Source organism: Sinohyriopsis cumingii, chromosome 14, assembly GCF_028554795.1.
Source record: "Sinohyriopsis cumingii isolate HCF-2022 chromosome 14, ASM2855479v2, whole genome shotgun sequence".
NCBI lineage: Eukaryota > Metazoa > Mollusca > Bivalvia > Unionida > Unionidae > Sinohyriopsis > Sinohyriopsis cumingii.
In genome coordinates this window covers 74,897,236-74,920,923 of record NC_142974.1, presented here as the reverse complement: position 1 = coordinate 74,920,923, position 23,688 = coordinate 74,897,236, and the positions used below count along the sequence as shown (strand labels likewise).

General features: G+C 32.9%; 1 protein-coding gene and 1 long non-coding RNA gene across 3 annotated transcripts in view; both read right to left on the bottom strand.

The window, feature by feature from the left end:
- The window catches only part of LOC149784169 (uncharacterized), a 176,365-nt gene that overhangs the window by 33,047 nt on the left and 119,630 nt on the right, over positions 1 to 23,688 (bottom strand). The gene's annotated exons all lie outside the window — the stretch shown is intronic.
- Positions 12,732 to 19,408, bottom strand: LOC149784172 (perlucin-like protein). Its single transcript, XM_089932246.1, has 5 exons — positions 19,274 to 19,408; positions 18,655 to 18,758; positions 15,504 to 15,594; positions 13,990 to 14,218; positions 12,732 to 13,652 (listed from the first exon to the last, which is right to left on the bottom strand). The coding sequence occupies exons 1-5, from the start codon at positions 19,326 to 19,328 to the stop codon at positions 13,613 to 13,615; spliced, it is 519 nt and encodes a 172-aa protein (XP_089788372.1). The 5' UTR covers positions 19,329 to 19,408; the 3' UTR covers positions 12,732 to 13,612.

The following is a 23,688-nucleotide window of genomic DNA, read 5'->3' as shown; positions in this document are numbered from 1 at the left end:
TTTTATGCTTTTTATTGAATATCATTTCTGTCATGTGATACACATAACATAATCTTACATTTAAGATTATTTAAAATGAAATTTATGAAATTCGTTAAATAGTTTCAATCTCGTGATAAGATCCTTCATTGCTGTTCATGTAATTTTACATGTCATTATATTTCTTTATTGATTTGCACTTTGGTTACAAAAGAGACAACTTTTGCAATTTAAAACTTATTTCATCTATACTACACTAGTATAGCTCATGAAATGAAGGCAGTTTACTTGGCCTCTAATTCATCTATAGGGAATGATACCTGCGGGAGACTGCTCTATCTGACCAGTGTGTAACTATGGAAACGGTAATTTAGTGACCTCTTCTCCAGCCTCGAGCTTTAGGTTAAGACTGAAATTCGCTGTCTTATGTAATGTTCTGTATCTGTAGTTTAAAGCTGGGATAATTATACAAAGAGAATAGCAAGTAAACCCTTCTGTAAATGGTGCAAACTCGCACTTTTACATTGTAAAACTAATTTATCTTACAATCATTTATGAATAATTAAAAATTACTGAGTAGTAACTAAGAATATATACATTCTTTAGATGGAGACCCAAATTTCATTTTTTAAATTATCGTATTTTTTTTATGTTTACTTTCCAGATACATTTTTTTAAAAATTCTCAAGAAAATATGAAATCTAACAAAAGATGAACGAAAGTCGTATTATTTTGATTTTTTGTAAAGAGCAAAGAAAGAAAACTATTAATGACATAAGCTTTCATCATGACATATACACACTAGCCTCCACAGAAGTACTTTTATGACAGTACGGTTAAAATAGAAATAAATATGCATATACAGTTGTAAACGTTCCCGATTTATGACTAAACATTTATACTGTGATAGGGTATTCTTAGTAAGTAAAATGTGTATTATACAATGAATGAATAGGAGGTATTCGATGAATGGACTGCACGCATTTCAGGTGCAGTGGCTACTCAAGATTATTTACTGATGCACAAACTAGTTATAGTTGTCATACTGGTTGTCATTCCAGGGATACTGACAGTCAGTGATTTCCACCTTGTAAAATCTTTCCTCTAGGGCGGACAATAATAATAGTTTCTGAAGCTGATTTTATTAGCAATGGTTTGCAAAATAACAACAAATATCCTTGTGTTTTATCAACTCATTGTGGTTCCGCTGCTTTGGTAGAACAAAAAGGAATGTTCTTTTTTGTTTTATGAATTTTATGCCCTGTGACAATGGCCAACATTTTGTAGGTCACGATCACTTTGGCATAAACTTATTTTATGCATGGCAGTTGGAAACTACGAAAATCTTCTTAGAGGCGAGCTGTATAATCGGCAGTTACATTGTTATTCTGAAAGAGTTCTGATAACTAAATAAATAAGTAAATAAATAAAAACACCATCTTTTATCATTAAAAGTTGCCAAGTGTTGTTTATACATTGTACGTGGCGTAATTCGTAAGTTTACTCGGCATATTTTCAACTCGGTAACGCCTGGTAACGGTCATACTTTTACCTAAATATGTGGGTCCTTTGAGAGCATCGTACATGTATGGAGGAAAAGAAATAATTGTATTTTATGCTCATCTCAAAAGATTTGTTTGTATTTCTGCGAAATAGTCATGCCTAACCAGATAATAGCACAGACCCCCCCCCAAGTGCGAAGTTACCAGTTAATTTTATTGTTTGTTTCTATTTTTCAAGTTGTCTTCGTGTGTGCGCGCGTAAATTGAAAGCTTGTTATTACTAGTCAATATCGTCAATCATATTTGCTCCATTATTCCATGCAGATAAGAAAGGAACTAATTTTGTGTTGAATTTGTGCCGCCCCCCCCCCCCCATCCCACCCCGCCCCGGCACGGTACAATAAACAAACACTTGATTGAAAATAAAATAAAAGAAACTAACCTTGCATTGTTATAATGTATTCCTTCTTTTTTCATCATGCGAAATTTACAGAACAAAATATATCAACGAACTCCGTAAATGTAGCGGATGCCGGCATGCGTATGCATCCTTACTGTGTGTGTATCGCTAATGTCAGATAAAAAAAATATCGCAAAAGAGACGAAAATATCACCAGATTGCTTGAAGGCGCCTGCCATTCACGCATGATAAGTTTCAAGGTGCAAACGGACCAAGATTATATTGTATCCAGGTTAACTATACGACGATATCTCGCAAATAAAAAAAGAAATCATTATTTTAAAGAACATACAATGTGAGTGCAAATGATAATCTTTCGCTAGTATGAGTTACGAAAGTATCATGGGGGGGGGGCACCAGACAGATGACTACCCCCCACAAAAAATAAAGTGTTTTCATGTACTCTTGAATACCCCAAGATGTGTGCGCTTGTTTAAAGTTTAAAAAAGGAATTTTGATCAAACTTTTAGTTTATAATTAGTCCTAGTGTTTTCTAAAGGCTAGTAGTCTGAAACATGGGTCTTATTCCCATTTTCAGATTTCATATCCTTGAGTTTTAGTGATCTTTGTCAAGAATTGTCTATGTTCCGTGTATGCTATGTGTATCAATGCTATGGTGTGTGTATGCTATATAGTCTGTGTGTAGGGACAGCAATACTATGTCAAATTTGTCTCTGTTGTCTTAATATATATTTTTCTATGGACTTTTCAAATTTATTTGTTTGTCCTGGTATAAATTTAGTTGCTTTTGAATTAATTTGCAATTTAGAATTCCGGCGAGATGAACGGTATACTGCCATTTGAAATTAAAATAAAACCTTTTGTTTTATGTGATTGACTATGGTGTGGCGTTTCTCACATTAAAGTCTATTTTCAAAATGAGGTAGGCTGTATTCGAGTCAGGGTCCGCACTTTCTTTCTTTATTTATTTGTGTTTCTCCCGATTCGAGTTAGGCCTCCTCTCTAGTATTTAATTTATAATGTAAAAGAAGTAAATATCCAACCCAAAACCCCTTAGGAAGCTTTATACATTTACTGGTTTGGTTTTAGCATGAAAAACATAAGTGACATCTACAAAAATAATAAACTGGTAAAAAGACTAGAAACAACAAGGACCTTTAGAAGTATAAAGGAACTTTTATGTAAATATAGGGAAAATGAGGAACTTTGTTGAATTGAAACTAAGGAAACATATACTTGGATAAGGGAAAATTTAACCTCTAACATTAAAATGAAGTAGAGGAGGAAATATCTCGGTTAATTGGGACAGACCTTGGAGGTACTGGACCAACATCGGCTCTCCAAAAATACAAAGCTTGATATTCAAATATCTACACGACATATGCATACATGTAAAATATCTCATGTGCAAATGTGCGAACTTCACAAAATATCATGCGATGGCACAGTGCGAGTTTAGGAAACAAGACAGGATACAATTAATTATGGAGATATCCAAGAAATAAAAATACAGAAGAAACCAAGTTTTATATCAAGACGGCAACTTTAACAAAACTTTAACAGGAAAAATAACAGATAACATAACTAAAACCATGATGGCGTGTGACCAAGTCATAAACATAAAAAAATGAATAGGCAATTTTTTTTGTAATCCTTTCAAATTAATTAGAAAAAAGAACTTCTAGGAAGATTTGTGAATGGGAGGGACGGGGCTGCAAAGGGTGAAAAGAAGGGGAGGGAGATGGGGCAATGGATAATCTCCTCTTAAAGGGGACCATCACAAAGTGAACCCTTGCCCTCATACCCCCACCCCGGATTGGAATCTGCTGTAGCCGCCACCCTTTTAATTTCTTATAAATTTTCCTAAACAGCTTCAGTTTCTTTTTATTATCCATTACAATTAAAATTAAATAATTAAATAGACTTTAATTATATTACGTAAACTATCACAAATCCTAATTATCGGGACAGAGAAACTATATGGGAAAAGTACGAGATAATGACGTCATGGGGCTATGAAAGAGTCGGGAAAAACACCTCATATAGGAAACTTTACATACATACACGAAAACAAAGGATCTAATAAGTCTCTCTTCTAATTCTATTTGCTCAAAATGTGCAGCTCTCGCACTGCACGGTAAATCCCCACTGTGTGTGTGTATGTGTGTGTGTGTGTGGGGGGGGGGGAAGAACAACCATTTTTAGAGATTTTGGCAGAAATCCAATAAATAATTTGAGACGGCCTAACTCTAGGTGGGAGAAATACAAGCAAATAAAAAAGTGTATGGACTCCAACTCGAGTACAGCGGATTTCAATTTACGAATACAATATGTGAATAATGACACAATATATTTGCACACAGAACACATTAAGTTTTTTTTCTTAATTAAATTATAATACACCGTTACTTAGCCAAAATTCAAAAATATATTAAATAAATAAAAATAAACCTTTTCTTGATCCGATTATAAGGTCCTGAGATTACTGGGGAGATTTGGGAAAAAATAAAGGCTATCCCAACATGGAAGCAAAATCTAGCATGCACAAACTATAGCATATATATATATATAGCACACACGGGATATAGGCGACCTCTAGCCAAGGTCAACCAAGAGTATAGGGAAGGGATTTCAAGTCAGGTGATGGAAAGATGGAAACCTATTCGGAAAAACAACCCTATAGATAAAACTAGGTTTTAAAAGAAATACCCCGTTAAAAAGGAGAATTAAATTTTTTGTCCTAAATTCTTTTGCATAATATAAAACATACAACACATGGGGGGGGGGGGATAAATACACATAAAACACTATAATTTTTTGGAAAAGTGGGGTGGGGGGTCTGTCTGGTGCCGCCCCCCCCCCCCAGTACTTCGTCTTGTGGGGATAAATGTACGTCGTTTCCTGCTGGCGTCCTCTATAGGTGGAAAATCGTATCTAAGTAACAGTGATGTATACTTTTATTTCCAGAAATTAAATTATTTTTTCTGTACACTTTATAGGTATTTTTTGGTTCTTTTTGTTCAAGTATAACTACTTTTAATCATGTTATGCAAATCTGATGTATAAAGAAAAATGTTGGTGCATGGCCGGTAACTTTTATACGTCATGGCAACGGAAAATAAATTCCGCGCATGCGCATTTTGTGTGGGAGCACACAAAAAAACCCCACACAAAAACAAGCAATCTACTAAAACAAGCCATTACGTGAGAACTTGGCCTGAAAAGAGCAAATATAGGTACTATAAAATATTGCTAGTCTCGGATTTGACAATCCTTAGTTTTTTATGCTGATGAAACATTTTTCAGTAGAATTTTTCTTCCTACAGTTTAAATGCCTAATTTTACTGTTTATAATCATACATGTTCAAATGTACTGGTCACATATAACAATATCGTCGAAATATTAACTGATACCATGCTGGATTTATATAGAATGTCTAAATAATCATAAAACTAAAGGTGTAATTGATTATAACCAATATATATTTTTTGCAATAACAAGATAATGAGATCCGAACATTGACCAAACAGTACTTAGAGAAATTCAATATCGATTACTTCATCCTCAACCTCCAACTGATATACTTTATTGCAAGGGGTAAATGGTACCGTATTGAACGACGTGTTAGGATAAAATATACCGTTGTTAAAGAATATCCTGACCGACTGAGATCTTAACATCGTACATCGTAGCTGAAAACAGTGCAAGCCAGTATACATATTTGCATTATGCTCACGCAAGAACTATTGCATCAACCAAATGGGTTTCTTGACCGAGCGATGTCAAGCCCTTGCGCGAATCCCGCTACGAGTGATAGGTTTCCCCGATTCAAAGGAATCCTGTACAACTACTTCTGCAAACTGGAAAGTCCAACGCGTCCAATCTATCAGTAATGTTACTCTAATTAATACATGACCACAAATCCCAACTTCCCAATTGTATGTCAATGTCACAACTGCAAAGCTTCTCTTCGTTAACTTTCCGTAACTTACCGCCAGTATTTCACGCCGTGAAACTATACAACTCAACAACCTAATACAGGGAACCGTTTTTACTACGCCACCTTAGGCCTTTTAAATCATGATTTTTAGCTTCATTTCGCCTGTAACTTTGTAACATATTTACCACCACAGCAACAATAAATGGCGCCCGCCGACGGCGGAACAGTCCTTTTCTGTTGATTCCATTGTATAATTTACCAATCTCCAGTCATAAATACTGCACCTGGAGTCACACGATCAATTCACGCAATTAGATTTGAATAGGGACTACTGAGTGACAGGGATACTCATGCGGCTTACCTGAATTCACCAAAAGTAAACCATGTCATCTTGAAACTCACTTACACTTCACTCCGTAACGTTTGCCCCTAGTAATTGGCTAATTATTTTGGTCTAAAGACTATAATCCCAGCACCGACTTCCCATATTCAAGCAAGTATATAAGGAATCCTTAAAATGGAGAGCGGTAAACAAATGCGCATACTCCAAAATATATTACAATATTATACATACCTTGGAATTTTATTAACTATTTTTGTTTACATATTTTCATTGTACTCGTGGATGGGTAATGTGATTTTGCGTTCTGCCTTGCTTATAAGATGTATTGTCTTTGGTCAACAAAAGTTGATTTAGAGAGGATAAGAAAAGAAGTTTTGTTAAACGATGATGGAATTAAATAAACACTGGGGACAATATCGTACGTTGCACATAAATCGCAGAGATTAATTGAGATTTTGCTTAACGGTCAATCAGTCCGCACTCGAAGTAGGGAAATAAGCGAATAGTGCAAAAGCCGACCATTGTCTGATAATCGACGTACATCTGCCACAGCCATATATTGTAAAAATCCCATTACTACAGGTAAAAAAAGAATTAACTACAACTGCTTCTTTGGGGCGTCATGTGTGACCAGTGTATATTAGTACTGTGTTAGAAAAATATTGCGACAAACCAAAGTAAAGAAAACAGTCACTTTCATCATTCAGTCCATATCGTTTTACAAATTATACTGAATAACTGACTTCAGTAGAACTCAGAAGAATGTATTCCTGTAAGCACATCACGATTGCGGTGTTTGTACATTTATATAAAGTGGGATCATTTTACAAGCAAAGTATACATTTAAAAATTAACACTACAAATGAGACAACACATAAGTACATACGGATTATAATCGTGAGATGGCAAAGAATGGTTCATATGTTGAGAGGTAACCAATACACCAACAAAATAAGAGTTCGTAAGAACATCTTATTTCCTTCTTAGATATACTTAGCCATAATGCAAATTGTTTCCTAATATGAAACATGTAAACATATTCCGACCATGCTGGAAACAAAAATAGTAAATTTAATTTAGTTCAGCGTAAACTGTAAGTTAGTTCTTTCCTTTTGGCATGGTGTCTGAATAAAAAAGTATATTTCTCAAATTTGCTAACCACTACACTGTCATTATGTAATTAGATACCTAATTGATGTACCATGGTTGTATACATATATCTATAAATATATATAGTTTTGTGGACATGTACGGTTGAATAATACCATCCCGTGTTTGTGTAGGGAAATGCGTACATCACAATCGCACTGGTAAATTTGAATCAATACCATCTCATGAATGGTTAGGGGCCGTCCATTTAGTATGTACGCATAGAGGGGTGAGGGGGGGAGTAACCCAAATGCATAGGCTTGAACATAAAGGTATACTGATAATATATGTACGCATTTAAGGGGGGGGGGGCGCTGAAACCTCCAAAATAAGTTGTATAATACGTAACCTGTTCGACTTGGTTCAGTAGGCTTTTGCATTTTAGCGGACATAAGACAAACTTGTCCCACCCAGTCACACTATCCTGACACCAGGCCGACTAATCCGAACACTAACCTCTTAATGATCGGCACCAAAAGAGGCAGCTGCTAGTACCATTTTTATGTCTTTAGTATGATTCGGCCGGGGTTTGAATACGCGACCCCTCGCATCCGAGGCGGACGCTCTATAGACACATTGCACCATCGGAGAAGTCGCTTAGTAAAGAATGTACGATACTGGTTCCTGTTTTTCATGACAACTCGAAGGTTATAATATACGAGTCCATAAATACATAAATATTTTTTTAAATTATAATTTTCGAGCAATTAGTGTCTCTTAGCATTTGACAAAGTCTGCTTGCAGTAGCGTACTAAGGGGAGTGGGTTACAACATACTTCGATGCTAATACTACTGATTTCAAGCATAAAATTAAAGCTAAACAATAGCATATAACATGTTTACATATATTATTAAGTACGTCTTCATTTGTCTTTCCGTGCGCCAAATACCTTCCAACACAAAGATTTTCCATATAGGTAAATTAGTTGTACCAATCTTAAACAACCATATATTTCGACATATATAATATCAATGTATAGGTTTCTCATCAGTTTAAATCGATCTGTGCCAAAAAAAGTCGAGAAAATTAATAATAAAAAAGTTGGTATTTATGACTCATTATTGCTTGCGACTTTACCGATCTTCATATCCTTGATATGTGCATCTACCCTTCCCGTTTTGCGATAGTAGCAAATGCTTGGATGCTAATACTATAGATCTGAAGCATATAATTTAAGATGTAGAACATTAAATAATATGTGTATGTATCTTATTAAGTACGGTTTCATATGTCTGTTTGTGCACCCGATGCCTTCCTATCCGAACGGTTTCCATATAGGTGAATAAGTTATACCAATAGTAAACAAACACAGCTTTTGACAAATTTCATATTAATATATAGGTTCTTATCTGCCTAAATCGATTTGTGCCAATAGACGTGTGTGAAAATACAAAATAGAAAAGTTCCACTTTTTACGGAATATCGGGTGCGACTTTACCGATCTTCATATGCTTGCTACTTTAATACACCCTTCCCGTTTTGTGATTGTAGCACATACTTCGATGCTAATATTAGAGATCTGAAGTATAGAATTAAAACTATACAATATTATAAAATGTGTGTATATATCTTAATAAGCACGTCTTTATTTGTCTGTCCGTGCCCCTAGATCCGACCTATACGAAAGTTTTTCATATGGGCGAATAAGTCATAACAATCGCAAAAACAACGGTTTTGACACATTTGATATCAGATGACAAATTTGATTTTAATTGATATGTTTCTAATCATACTAAATCGATCTGTGCCAATAGGCATGTGTGAAAATGCAAAATAGAAGGTTTTGTTCTTTTTACTGAATATCGGGTGCGACTTTACCGATCTGCATATCCTTGCTACGTGAATCTACCATTGCCGTTTTGCGATCGTACTACATATTTCGATGCTGTTGCTATATATCTAAAGCATATAATTAAAGCCGTACAACTGTAAATAGTATGTGTATGTATCTTATTAAGTATATCTTCCTTTGTCTGTCATTTCGCCTAATGTCTTCCTATACGATCGTTTTCCATACAGGTGAATAACTCATAACAATAGTAAATAAACCCAGATTTTGACAAATTTGATATAAATTGATAGGTTTCGCATCAGTCTAAATCGATCTGTGATAGTAGAAATGTAAGAAAATGCAATATGAAAGTTTTGGTATATTTGACTCTGTATCGCTTGTGAATTTAACCTTGATACGTGCATCTTCCATTGCCGTTTGTCTCGGTATCACAAACTTCAATGTTTATAGTATAAATCTGAAGCATACAAGGAGAGCTATACAACAGTATATAATATGTGTATGAATCTTATTAAATACATCTTGATGTGTCTGTATGTCCGCCCAATGTCTTCCACAGCGAGCGTTTTCCATATTGTGCATTGTTCCACTTCCCATTTTTACACTACCTAATTTTGACCTAGTTTAATAAACACCCATTTCTACAGAGGACACATCTGTCGCAGCCTCGACATTTTTTTACACTTATCATCATTGAGTCACTTGGACAAAAAGATTTGTCAAAAGTCATATCATTATTATTAATGAAGTGAAATAAGGACACATACGATGAAAAAAATAATACATTTCTCCAATTCACTTTTTTCCAACCAGGAAGTCCTCTTAAAATCTTTACCAACTATTCTGACAAGGCAAATACAATTCGTTCCATACCAATCATCCAGTCTGCTACTCAACATGTGTTAGCTATGTGACTCACAGCTGATAACTGCATCTCCATCACTTTTTTAGAATTGTGTTTTGTGTTTTACGTGAATATGTCATTACTGATTTTCTGAGGTGGTTCTTGGGTATTTTACTTTGGAGTAATGAACATGAAACACACGTTTATGGTATATTTCATAAATAAATCAGCATCCTCTACATTACTGCTAATTTAAATAAAATTACGTGTATTACTATTAGGATTTTTCTCTCAAAAATAGGCAATTTTACTTTAATAGTAAATTTTCAAACGTCCATTAAACTAATCTTGATATTTAACTTATTTTGACAAATTAATTATTTTTAAATGTCTTCTGTCTCCTATTGTTTGCACTATTAGAGAAATAAGTTATGAAGTATACAAAACAGTTTTGTACCTTAAACAGTACATGTACATTAAAGAATTGGGGTTCTGCATATTCACAATGCCATTTAATTATTGCAAGGATGTTGTACACTAAATCTAGTATTCTTTTATTATAAGTAAACAATTGTATTATTATAGCATCATGATTTTCCCCCAATTTTATTCTTTCAGCTTTTCCAACAAAATATTTGTTCCAAAACAAATTTTTGATAAATATATGAACAAATTCTGAGTAAACACCATTTTTCTTTTGTTGTCGTTGTTAATGGTAGACTGAGAGAAGAAAATGCAGCAGCATATAATATGAACTTAAGTGAAGTTATGAACTTACTAAGCCTGGATTTAAATAAATGGTATCACTTGTATTTCTAATGACAGCCACAATCCTCTTAGTTTGGGCTCAAGACCAGCAATAGTGAATAGAGGTATTTCGAAAGACATATAACAGCTCACTCATTATAATGTTACTAATTAGCATTATTGAAAACTTCTTAGATATCAAAATAAATAGTATATATATATGGTGCTTGTTGGCGACATTGGCAGATTATTCACTCCACATCCTGGTTCCCGGGCAGTTTTGATCTCTCACAATAATAATCACGGGCACAGTGGCTCGTTACAAAGAAAATCAACAGATTTGGGTTCTAACCTGTAACACTATAAACATATTATATTGTTACAGGTTAGAACCCCATCCCTTGATTTTCTTTGTAACGACCCCCTGTCATCATGGGCAGTAAATTTGAAACATACTACTTCCGGGTCAATCTATTTTTAAGGTGGAATATATACTAGTACATAATGGGAGGTAACTCAAGTTGTGCTATTCAATTCAATTCATTAATGAAAAAATGGAAATAAATAGGTAAAAAGGCAATTATTTATTTTGCAGATGAATATTTATCGAATATTTAACATTCAGCAGCGTAAATATGCATTTATTTTATTGATATTTGTGGCAAGAGTGCAGAAAAGGACGACGTGCTTCGTGGGCAGATGGAAATCTGCCCACGAACTTTTATCTGCCCACGAAACCGTCTGAGGACGACAAAACTGCCCACGACCCACCTTAAATAATAGTATATATATATATATATATATATATATATATATATATATATATATATATATATATATATATATATATATATATATATATATATATATATATATATATATATATACATATATATATATGTATATATATATATGTATATATATATATATATATATATATATATATATATATATATATATATATATACATATATAATTATATATATCTATATTTCTATCTATCTATCCATATATCCATCTACGTGAATGTATGTATATACGCAGATACACAGGGAGACATACAAATAGAATAATATATGAATGTAATGAAAGACAGACAGAAACAAGTGAATCAAGGCATTGGATAAATATAATACATGAATGGCTATGTAATACTCCCCTTTGATAGGTATCTCCCATTACACAATAAATTGATAGATATATCTGAAGATTTAATAACTGCCAAAAAAACCTTGAAATTTCGTTTGTGTTTGAAACGACTTTGTATCATTGATATTTTGCGCATTGGCTTGTGCGTACAACGATTCTCAAAAATCAATCAAAGTAAAAGTTGGATGGATGCAGTACATGGTATATACTCTGTATGGTAAAAATTAGAGAACTTTTTTAAATAAAAGGCTTAAATTATATATAGCAGTAAATGTTTATGGTATATTTTAACCATTTCACATCAAACCGTTAGTGTATATGCATTAGAGGCAGAAATACATATCAGAGTGTTAATTATAGTTTAATAGGAAGACACTAATAGCTGCAAAGACGGATGGTATGACCATGTTGGAATCTAACGGTTTTCAACGTTTCTGTAATCTAAGATTGACAGACTGATTAAATGATGGAGACGTTTTTCCTGCTTTTTGTTAAAGAAATTATGATCATCAAATTAATTTTATTCATTTGATATATTTTGATTTTAATGTATTAATATATCACATGTATAATCTCGTTCTCGATAATCAAACCGGTATCACGTAAAAGAAGCACCAAGTCTTTCATTCTGGACAAATTTAAAACAAACACAACACAGCTATGTAAAATATGTATAACCTAACACGTCGTGTGATTCTGAAAGAATCATCAACATTCCATCGGGGTTCTGTTAAATGTAAACTCAATGAACGTAAGATTGAGCCACTATTCATCAGATGCACATTTATTTGGAGCATTCTACGATGTGTTGAAAACTTTTTCAAAGCTGGTCATTTGCATGGAAGAAAAAATGAACGAAAATCTTTTATGCAGCAGATACAAATTTATTTCAGAAAGTGAAGCAGATACATGCATACATTAGCGAAAGTATAACAAATCATCCTTTCAAACACAATCCAATCCATAAAGTAAAACGACAAAAAATCCAGCACAGTATAAACTCAGTAATTTTACAGAGCGATCTACCTTTTCCTTCTTTGCACTGTTTACCGGTAAGTGATTATGGGACAGTAGGACAAAGGGTTTTAGTTGCAGAGAATTGCTTGTTTACAATGAACGTTCGTCAAACAAATATCCTATAACTTTCTCTTGTTAAAGGAGGAGAGTTTCTCCTGGTACCATGAAAAACATAAGCGTACACTTTGCTTGATAAGCTAAATAATAATGCACCCCTGTTAACTTAATCATTTAATATGGTTGCACACAATAGAAAACTGAAAACATTATTAATGTGATGACATAGCAGCCGTGGAATATTCAAAACTATCATCACAAGGGATCCCGCGTTAGTTGTATGACCGAACTTGTAGTTTTGAGACATATAAAGCTACTTTGTGTTATGTTCGATATTATTTATTTGAAAGTCTTGATAAAAGTGTCATCCAGTTGTTCACTGCAACTTTTATTTACGACAGATCAACTGTCGGTATCAATCAAAATTTACTAGATCTTATAATGAAAATAATATATTTTGTCTATATTGCCTTCTGATTTGTGTTACAGAAAAAGAACGAAACCAGTCTATCACAAATCTCAGTCTAATGAGGAATAAGATTATTGGACCTGCTAAATTTGATACTATCCGGGTTGGATATTATTTGCTTAGTGATCATCGAAGTCAAGATTAAATATATGTGGCGTTAGATTTCCCAATGCATAATATCGCCAAGTAGACTATTGATATTTAACTATCCATTTCGTCATTGCATTCCATTTTATAAGCCCTGAAATAAAGAAAAAAAATAACTTTGAATTTCCAATTGAAGCAAAATAAATCTAATATATGAGTGATTTAGAGAGCGACAGAAAGACAGTGAGAGAGAAAAAGAGAGAGACAGAGAGATGAAAGAGAGACAGATATTAAAGTCTGATATAAATGTAGCACAATGTTAAAAAAAACAATTACATGGTAATTTAGGCCCATACAACTGGAAACAGCCCACTAAGATTTTCGAAATAAACAAGAATAAATCAATTCGGCTTTTGCTAAAATAAACTCCGATGAGTGACTACGACGGGAATGTAGAGGTAGGTAATATACAGCATAAAATATTTTCTTACCGTGCCTGACAGATAAAGCTTAGCTTAGTAGCGCAGTCTAAATCGTTCCACTTGTTACTCCAGACCCAAGCAACTTCTACACAGTTTTCACGTTTATTGTTGGGCTCTCCAGGATACCAATTGGTATATGAAAACGGGAAAGAAGCCCCATTAGTCCGCATCCATCGCCATTTCCTGTTCTGCAACATATCCGAACCATCGACCCAGTAACGTTCGTTGGAAAGGATACCTATACAATAACACCAGCAGAATGATTAATGTTCCTTTGGAAATTACTCTAGTATTAAACATTATTGATCATTCTTCTAGGTTTTACTTCATTTTGGCAAAATAACTATACCTGCACAGATATTTGGTATTACTATAATGTCATTTGAAAGGACTGACGCTCTACGGGTTCGAAAGGATTTCTAGAAATCCCCTCAAAATAGTTTCTTATTTTGATATGATGAGTGTGGAAACCATTATCAATGTTCTAAAGCGAGAACAAGATTTTTAATATTACCCTATTGTCGCCCTCATCAGATGTAAGATGGGCACCATGATAGCTAGGGGCAACTATATATGATGATGAGTAGAACACTTGAGATCCCTAGTCAGTACGAAAATCTTTTTTTTTTTCTTCAGATGTAACTGTGCTACTATTTTCAAGATGGCAGTCATGTTTGACACATTGGATTGAGATAGGTATCACTTTCATAACTTGCCAGCCAGACAGCATGCAATTCTTCTAGCGACATTCACCAGACAATATGTTTTGCATTTTAGGAGAAGAAGATGTTCAAGATGGCTGCAGCTGCGTCTATATTGAATTCATGCATGATAAGTTGGGAAACGATCATGTTCAAGATGGATACTGTTGCGACCACATTGGACGTCCACGCATCACCATTTTGATGGAGATCCAGGTTAGCTTTGGGATGAACGACTGTGCAAAGTAAAACGATTTGGAACACTTTTAAAAACATTGGAACGTTTGCTAAAGGGTGGATGGACGACAGACATAGTGTTAGCATAAAAACTCTTCTGCTGCACATAAAAACACTCTATTGCTTTTCCATTTCTTAAATAAATTCCTCAATTTATTCGACATAAATTCTTCATGATTCATATTTTTCCGGAATAAAACTAAAATTTGAAATTAAAATCTACGAGATTTACTGTTACTCTATTTTTTTCACTCGGTAAAGATGGTTATTTTGAATCCATGCTGAAAACTCAGTAAAAACAGATATACCTCAAACATTATATCGCTCCATATTACAAATCATTGATAACATTATTATGACAGTATTTCTACCTGGCTGGTAATACCTGGAAATATCACGTTCTTTGTGATTATTGATAGCTACAAATGGGTAGAATCAGATGGAAAATGTATGGTAACAAATCTAATTGTAGAAATATGTCATGTGGAAAATTTGAAAGTAAGTACATATATTATGTGAAAGTAGACATGATTTGGGAGTCAACACGGCAATATAACAAGGATATCATGAAAATATATTGTATACCATGATTATGGAAAATGAGCCCAGTAATTATGGTCTGATCACTAGAACTAGTGATTTTTGCAAGGTCGCCTCCAATCACTCGACAGTATTCCTGAAGAAAAAAACAACACTTTTGCGGAAAATAATGTATTATAATCAGATCCTCTAAAACGTCACAAAAAAACAAGAAAAATATAAATAAAAATAGACGACAGCTGAGCAAAATACTAATGAAATGACTAATTTCTCTGAGAATGCTTATTAATATGATCCATGTATAGCATAAAACAATCGTAACCTGCCTAATATGAAAAGAATATTATGTTTAAGGTAATAAGTATACCACAAGGAAAAATCTTGGCGTTGTAGCACTGCATATTATATTTATATTACAACTGTGTGCCATTCATTAATTGAAACAATAAATAATTCTCACAAAGAAAACATTATTGCAGGAAAGTCTTCATACAATACCGTATCATAATCATTACTTTCATTACATCGATACCATTATGCTAAATTGCATGAATACTCAACTCTTACGAGAGAAGGAATATTTTGTAACTCAACAAACATGGGTTGCTCGTGTAAAGCAAAACTCAAAGATAGTTTATACTCGTCTCACTATAATTTCCCGTAGCCTTCTGCAGGAAATTATAACAATTTTAGACGATTTTCGCCTTCACATGCTGAATCATACTTAAATCTATAATTATCTGATACTTTCATTGGAGAAATTTGAATTTGAAACTAAAACGAACAAACTCCTTTGTATCTCTAAATTATATTCATTGAACCCATACACTGAAATGAATCGAAATAATTAATTCTTACAAATATGAAAATCATAGAGCAGTATAGATCCTTGGATTAATATTGTATCTAATACAATTCGTTCATGCAACTTTCATGTTCCTGTTCAATATCTCATATATGTCAAACAACACAATATTACTTGCGTTCATGTTCAATTCAGGTTTTAATGACTGTATGCATGTTTGGTCATTTGTTTGTACCTGTATGAGTTTTACAGTTATTAGCGCATAAGTGTATGAGGCAGATATTTTTATCGAATTCATTTAAATATCGTGCTTGTTCGTTTCGGTCTTTGTCATTAGCAATATGTTTCACGTCAACATTGCCTTGTCATTTCTCTGTCAGCAATATATATATGTATGTGTATATATATATATATATATATATATATATATATATATATATATATATATATATATATATATATATATATATATATATATATATATATATACATATATCCATTCTTTGTTACTGATACTCTTCCTATTTTTTTGCTGTAAAATTCAATAAATAACTTTGTAATTTATCTTGAGCCAAATATGCAATAGATCAGTTCCAGATAAACACAGTCCGAGACTTAGGCAGTATATTTGTTCGAAAGAGCCATTAAACATCAGGGAAACATAGTACATGGTTATTCAGGAAAGAAACATTGTATGTATTGCACTTCAGGAATTGCGCAGAATTCAAACAGAATACAAACTCTATCTTGAACAGCATAGGCTGACAAGGGAAAGCTTGTGCTCTATACATTAATGTAACAGATTTGTAAAAAAATGCGTATTTTCCAACTAAATCTTAATTTGTCCAGAGGTCGCACTTAGACCGAATATCAGTCACAAAATTACATTTAGCCACAATGTTGTCATACGTTACATGTATCAAACGTGGGACTAGAAGAACATTTATATGATTATATATGTAATATCTCAGATTATTTCATGATAAATAAATATATTGTAAAAAAATGGAATTATTTGGTCATGAAAAATGAAACCAAGTTGTTAATATAATTCGATTCGTAACAAGCTTGATTCTAGAATTGCCGTGTATTTCGTGTCTTGGATAACAAAGAAGCAACATAGATTTATATTATAATGCTTTAATTGTCCATCATATTCTCTATCGACGATGATAACACATAAAGTTTCCAATTCAATAAACTAAACTTGCCATCTCCCACATAATAACAATAAACTCTGATAAAGCTGAACGTGCACGCGAAGTAATATAATATAAGTATATCCTCGGGCAACTTATGTCCAGAAAAAGAGACATTCACGCTTTTGGCAACAGGTTATCTCGAACAAAACTTGAAGCCGAAATAAATATTGTTAATGATCGAGTCATACCCATAAGTTCCCATGTTCTTGCTCCATGTCCTGTGTACTTGAGGAATACGTAATCATCCAGAACATATAAGTTTTTTTATGTAAATTTATTTTATTTTAATTTACTTTTGTGATTTGTTTCTCTCGCTCCCCACAACTTTCTCTCTCTCACTCTCTCTGTCTCTCTCTGTCTCTCTCTCTCTTGTACTGCAGATTCCTCTCGCACTACCTCATTGCCCTAGCCAACTAGTCTGCTTTAAGCAAATGGTGTTCAGTTGTTAAAATATATAAATTTTGCTACAATTGTGACACACAGAGACATACACAGACACACACACACACAGACACACACACACACACACACACATATATATATATATATATATATATATATATATATATATATATATATATATATATATATATATATATATATATATATATATATATATATATATATATATATATATATATATATATATATATTACAGTTAAGAAATGATCTAGGAAATGTATGTGCTCGCTTCCATCTCTAAATCGACCTGTGCAAATAATCAGCAAGACGCTTGCCGTTATATATTGAACATTATCTAGCCTCTTCATCCTTTAAAGTCTATGATACCCCTGACCATATTACCTCAGCCACAACCACAAAGAAGAGGATTTAAACTTATTATTTGCCGTAGGTATCGAAATCGTGACCGCAAATTGACGCTACTGAGACTCCACAGAAGCCTTTATCAACATGTCTTTATGTATGTTTTTAATTGTTTTTTGTTGTTGTCTTTAATAATTTTTTTAAATAACTTATGATTGGAGTAAATTATCGCCAAAAACATTTGAAAAATGCATTGCTACTTGTAAGTCTTTCTAGTAACTTACTTGACGCTATATATTAACACCTTCAGACTCCAAGGTAACTTTTCTGGAAAGCTGAAAGCAATATGGGACTTTATTCCCTGTGATAAATTTAGAATTGGAACCTAAATTACTCAGAAAGCATTATTATTGTAATTATTTACCTTGGCTTCCGCCCAGGTAGCCTGGACAGATATAACTTTGTAACATTGCTTCCCATGCCGTTCGAACGCTATTGGACATTTACAATGTTGAACTATAAAACCATCTGCAAAATACAAAACATTCGCTGAATTTGGAAATAATATTTACAATAATGTGAACATTCTTCTCTTTTCTTTATTCTGTTCGCAAGATTTTCCATTTTGCTTCTTAGTCGCTTGCATCCTCAGACTTAGTCTAAAAAGAAATTAGAAATTAAAAATGATTTTCTTTTGCCAGGGTGCATGCTTATTCTCTCTTTCTTGGTATATCTCTTTATCTCCCCTGTGTTTGTGTCAAATATATATGCGTGAGTTAAAATCATTTTTGAGAGTGTGTATATTAACATTATGTCACTCTTGTGTAATGAATATGTTATAATAGTCGCCCGGTTTCAGGCACTACAACATAATAGACTGTGAATATCATGACACGTGGGTAAATAAGAAATATACAGACTAACTAATCCATAAGCTCACTATGTTACTAACGAAAACGCAAATGAATGAAACCAAAAAGCAAATTAACAAACACGGTGGAACTAATCACAACATTATCAATAAAATTAAAAGGTAAACATACCAACATATGGAGTGACAAAAATGGCTACAGTGATGAATATCGATGAGAAATCCATTACCGAAATGAACGATGTTTCTGCATGAATCGTCGCTTTCAAACTGAGTAAAACAAATAGAAATACACGGATTTACCATTACCGTCATTATGTCTGAGTGATATCCTCTCTTTCATATTCAATTTGCTTGTATCTTAAGCTCCTCCTCCTCATTAACATATCGAATAATTGAAGCTAAAAATTGTTGTTGTATATTGACATATATGCTGTAACAAAGATTTGATACTGACTTCCTCTTTAGGTTAACATTATAAGAAAAGATGCATCTAAAAAGAGTTCAGTAATATATATGCAAGTATGTTCCTCAAAATGATAACTGACACACCAATTCCATATTTTGTATATTGGAGAAGACGTAAACATATTTTGCATTTGTTTTATTTATGAATTATTGTATAACATCAGATGAAAAGTTATGTCAGTATTAGGCTTATTTCGTACCGTAATCGTTTTATTAAGTTTTGTTTGATATAAAATATGTGATAAATTAGGATGAAATAGTATTACTTGACGGTAAATAAATATGTATATATAGATAGATATAGATATATCGATATATATATATATATATATATATATATATATGGGGTTGGTGGGTGTGTGTGCATGTGTTTGTGCAATGTCTCAAATATATAAATCAATTAGATTTTACTCACATCCCACAACCACAATACATATTTGGATTGTGTTTGAAAATTGAAAATACGTTATGCGTCTAGGTCTTAAATTGAGTAAAATGAATAAAATGAAACCCATAGTATAAGCCAACAAAAACAAACAATTCATTGTTATATGGTACAAAGTGCTATTTTAAGAGACACTTGTAATAATGTAACTTAAATTCCAAATAACCCCTAAAGTACACCACACATTTACAATAGTGGAATGTATGGAATAAAGAACAATAGTCTTCACACACACACACACACACACACACACACACACACATATATATATATATATATATATATATATATATATATATATATATATATATATATATATATATATATATATATATATATATATATATATATATATATATATATATACATATATATATATAGATATATATATATAGATATATAGATATATATATATAGATAGATAGATAGTAATTGACCTTCGTCAAAGTTCGTGTTAGTTGTCTATGCGACCAGTGACATTAGGTTCTAAAGAATATAAAACATGTCAAATATTTATCTAAGATTATAGATTAATACCGAGAATATTATTAACGGAGGTAAACATTTTTACGTCTATCTGAATGTAGGATATTAGTTTTTCTTACTTGCAAATAACTAGCTTGTTGACAACTTAGACTGTTTTAAAGAGGAAACTGTCCTACGTCCTTGCATTATTTTTTCATTTAGATTTTTATATAAATTTGTTTGCCTGCAATGCTATTTAATCCTGACTTAACATCCGAAGTGTAATTAGTCTTATTGTTGTATTCTGTGTTTAATTTTTCTGTGGTGTTTTTTATATAAATTATTCACTGGGATTAGAAAATGTTCAATAATAATTAAACCGTAAATTTGTAATTATAGTGAATTCAGTCGAGCACAGATTGGATTATATTATTGTGATACATCAAATGATTTCACCACATTCCAGACCATTGCCCCACTATCACGTAATAGAGTACGGGAACATGGACACATTCAGCATTGAAATTTATTTGGAGCATCACAGGATTTAAATTGGAAATTCAAACGTTTTGACTTGTAACATAACCTTTAGGACCATCAAGTATTATACATTGAGATCATATTAAACTATGCCAAAACAACGACGATGACGCATGCCATCATTAAACCCTAATATGTCAAATCAATGCAGTGCAAGAAATCTGTCTATAATTTATGACAGATCGTAACGCCGTTTTATTAGGATATCCAGCCAGAAATTGATTGCATAGTATAGAAGGAAATAAATGGACTGTATTTCAAAGTTGTGACGTCACAAAATAGAAATTTCATTTAATATCCTTTTCAGCTATGACTGGATAATGTATCAGTGTCCTGCATGCGTAACACAAGTGCACATAAGGCGACTGGCTACCATATAGTAAACAAAACTCTTCAATCGGTGTTATCGGCCTTGTTCCATATCCGATATATTAGTCCAACACAGCAAATGATAATGACACATACAAATATAACCTATATATGTAATGCTGAAGTGAGTGTCTACGTGGGTGAGTATGTAGGACATAGACAAACAAACATACTATGTTTGAGTGGGGGGGGGGAGGGGCAACTAGCCAGAGATAGAGATTTAACAAGTATACAAATCATATAAATATGACAAGTATCACATTCACAGCACATCTGTACGTAATGGTTCGCGTATCTGGCTTGGCCAATGTTGGTACTTCAGTTAGACTGCCAATAGCTTTTTGTGGGACGGTGGTTTCTACCGGGTTATGCTCGGGTTATTAAACCACCAGGCATAATGGCCTCTATGCATAGCCTATCTAGACCTGAAACATAGCATTAAACCCAAATATGACAAGAAAAACAAGCATAACATAACGCGGCACTTCATGAAAGGTGTGCATTTATAAGTAATGTACAATATTCTCCTAAAATAGCCCACGCTCGTCAGTGTTATTTGCGGTTACACGCATAATGCAGCATAGTTCTATTGTGACATGAACAAACAAGTTGTGCAGGTAAACATACTAGTAAGCTAGGTGATGGAATGAAAGATGATTCTTAACTTACCTAATAGTCTTGTTTATGGTAAAGAACATTTACATTCAATGCGAAACACGGAAAAGATAACAACTCAAAGTCTTAACTTGCATTTAAAGCTATTTCTTTTTCTTTGTTTTCTATTCATAGAAATGTATCATAATTTACATTCACCATAGTTACTATATTAATCAACAGGGGAGTAATTGCTAAGATACTCTTTCAGTTTGCTAAATTAATTTTCCGTTTCATCAGTTACTTGTATATGGAGAAACATATTTCCTTGTTAGCCCGTTTCTTGTTGTGTCTTTTTTTTCCCTTCTTAAATTATAATAAATGACAACATCATTATATGCATTTCCGATTCATCACGTTGGTATCATATCATATAACGTCATCTCCCTCTGACTTGTTTATTTCGTTATCATCATTAATATTGTATTCCATCTGATTTTAGCTTCAGTCTAGTCAACTGAATCAATATTCCAAACCAATATTGATACATTTATATATTGTTTCTTTATAATATCTTATATTCTATACATTCAATATTCCTTCATAATAATGTTACAACTGTGTCCTTCTTCGTTTTTCTACTTGTAGACATGGGAGGTAGCATTTTATATTACAGATTGAGAACTATTTTCCTCTGCTGAGTTAATCTTGAGGCAAATTCTGTCTTATCATTGACTTTAAATTATAATGAACGCAAATACTTTTTTCTAATAACTCACGTATTGTTAGAAGCGGAATCTCCCAGGGTAGCTTTAGAAATATACCGAGTAAGAAAATGTGGAAATGTAATGCTGCTCTTTTTATCAATCTTAGTTTCACATTGGATAAGTATGCTTTTGTAATGATGTTTAGTTAAATTATTCCTATCCCGTTTTTATCTTGTAACGTTGAACTATCAGGGATTTTTACGAAGATAATAATTATTTATGCATAAAAAATTAATCTAACGTGGATTATTGTTTCTAAATCTAGTGGTAACAAATATTTTCATTCTTACATTATGCATGTTACTAGTTCCTTCAGTATCCAAGGCAAATGAGCAGGATTCAAAGTCCAATATCGATGTCAGATTCAGATGCATATTGATCTGAATACAGGTCTAATATCGCTAACAGATTCAGAAGTATCTGATTCATACAGCCACAATACTTCGCTTACATTATGAACAGATAGTATGTTATATTTTATACAGTTAAGACCTGTATCTGACCGTCATAAATTATACTTCGTCATTACATATTTTGGTCATTTTGACTTTAATGCAATTACAAGGACTCATCTAAATTACCTTAGTACTGATGATGACCTTAATGTGACGGTTATCATAAAGCTATTATAATAAATCGTGGGTGAGGTGGAATGTTTTCAAACCCTCCTTAGAACAAATATTTATATGGCATTGCATAGCTAGAGAATAGAGGTTGTATGTCTTCAGTGGGATATACTATGAGAAAATGGTCCTTATGTATTGCCTCAAACGGTAAGAGTTAGAAGTGGCCGATCTCAATCGAGTGTGACAGAGTAACCGTTGTTTTAGTTGACCTCAATAGGCGTCACTATATGCTTTAAGGAAAAGCTAATTTTAAAAATGTCTATAAATATATACCTAGTAAGAAACATTAATTAACTTTGGCAGTAACTGAAGT

Bases quoted from the DNA above. Each gene is read 5' to 3' on its own strand.
- LOC149784172 (XM_089932246.1), bottom strand. From the start codon at position 19,328: ATGGATTTCTCATCGATATTCATCACTGTAGCCATTTTTGTCACTCCA. The intron at 14,219-15,503 runs GTATACAATATA...GTTATTGTATAG, and splicing joins GCTCATTTTCCATAATCATG to GTATCCTTTCCAACGAACGT. The intron at 13,653-13,989 runs GTAAGAAAATAT...TCTTTATTTCAG, and splicing joins AGCTTTATCTGTCAGGCACG to GGCTTATAAAATGGAATGCA.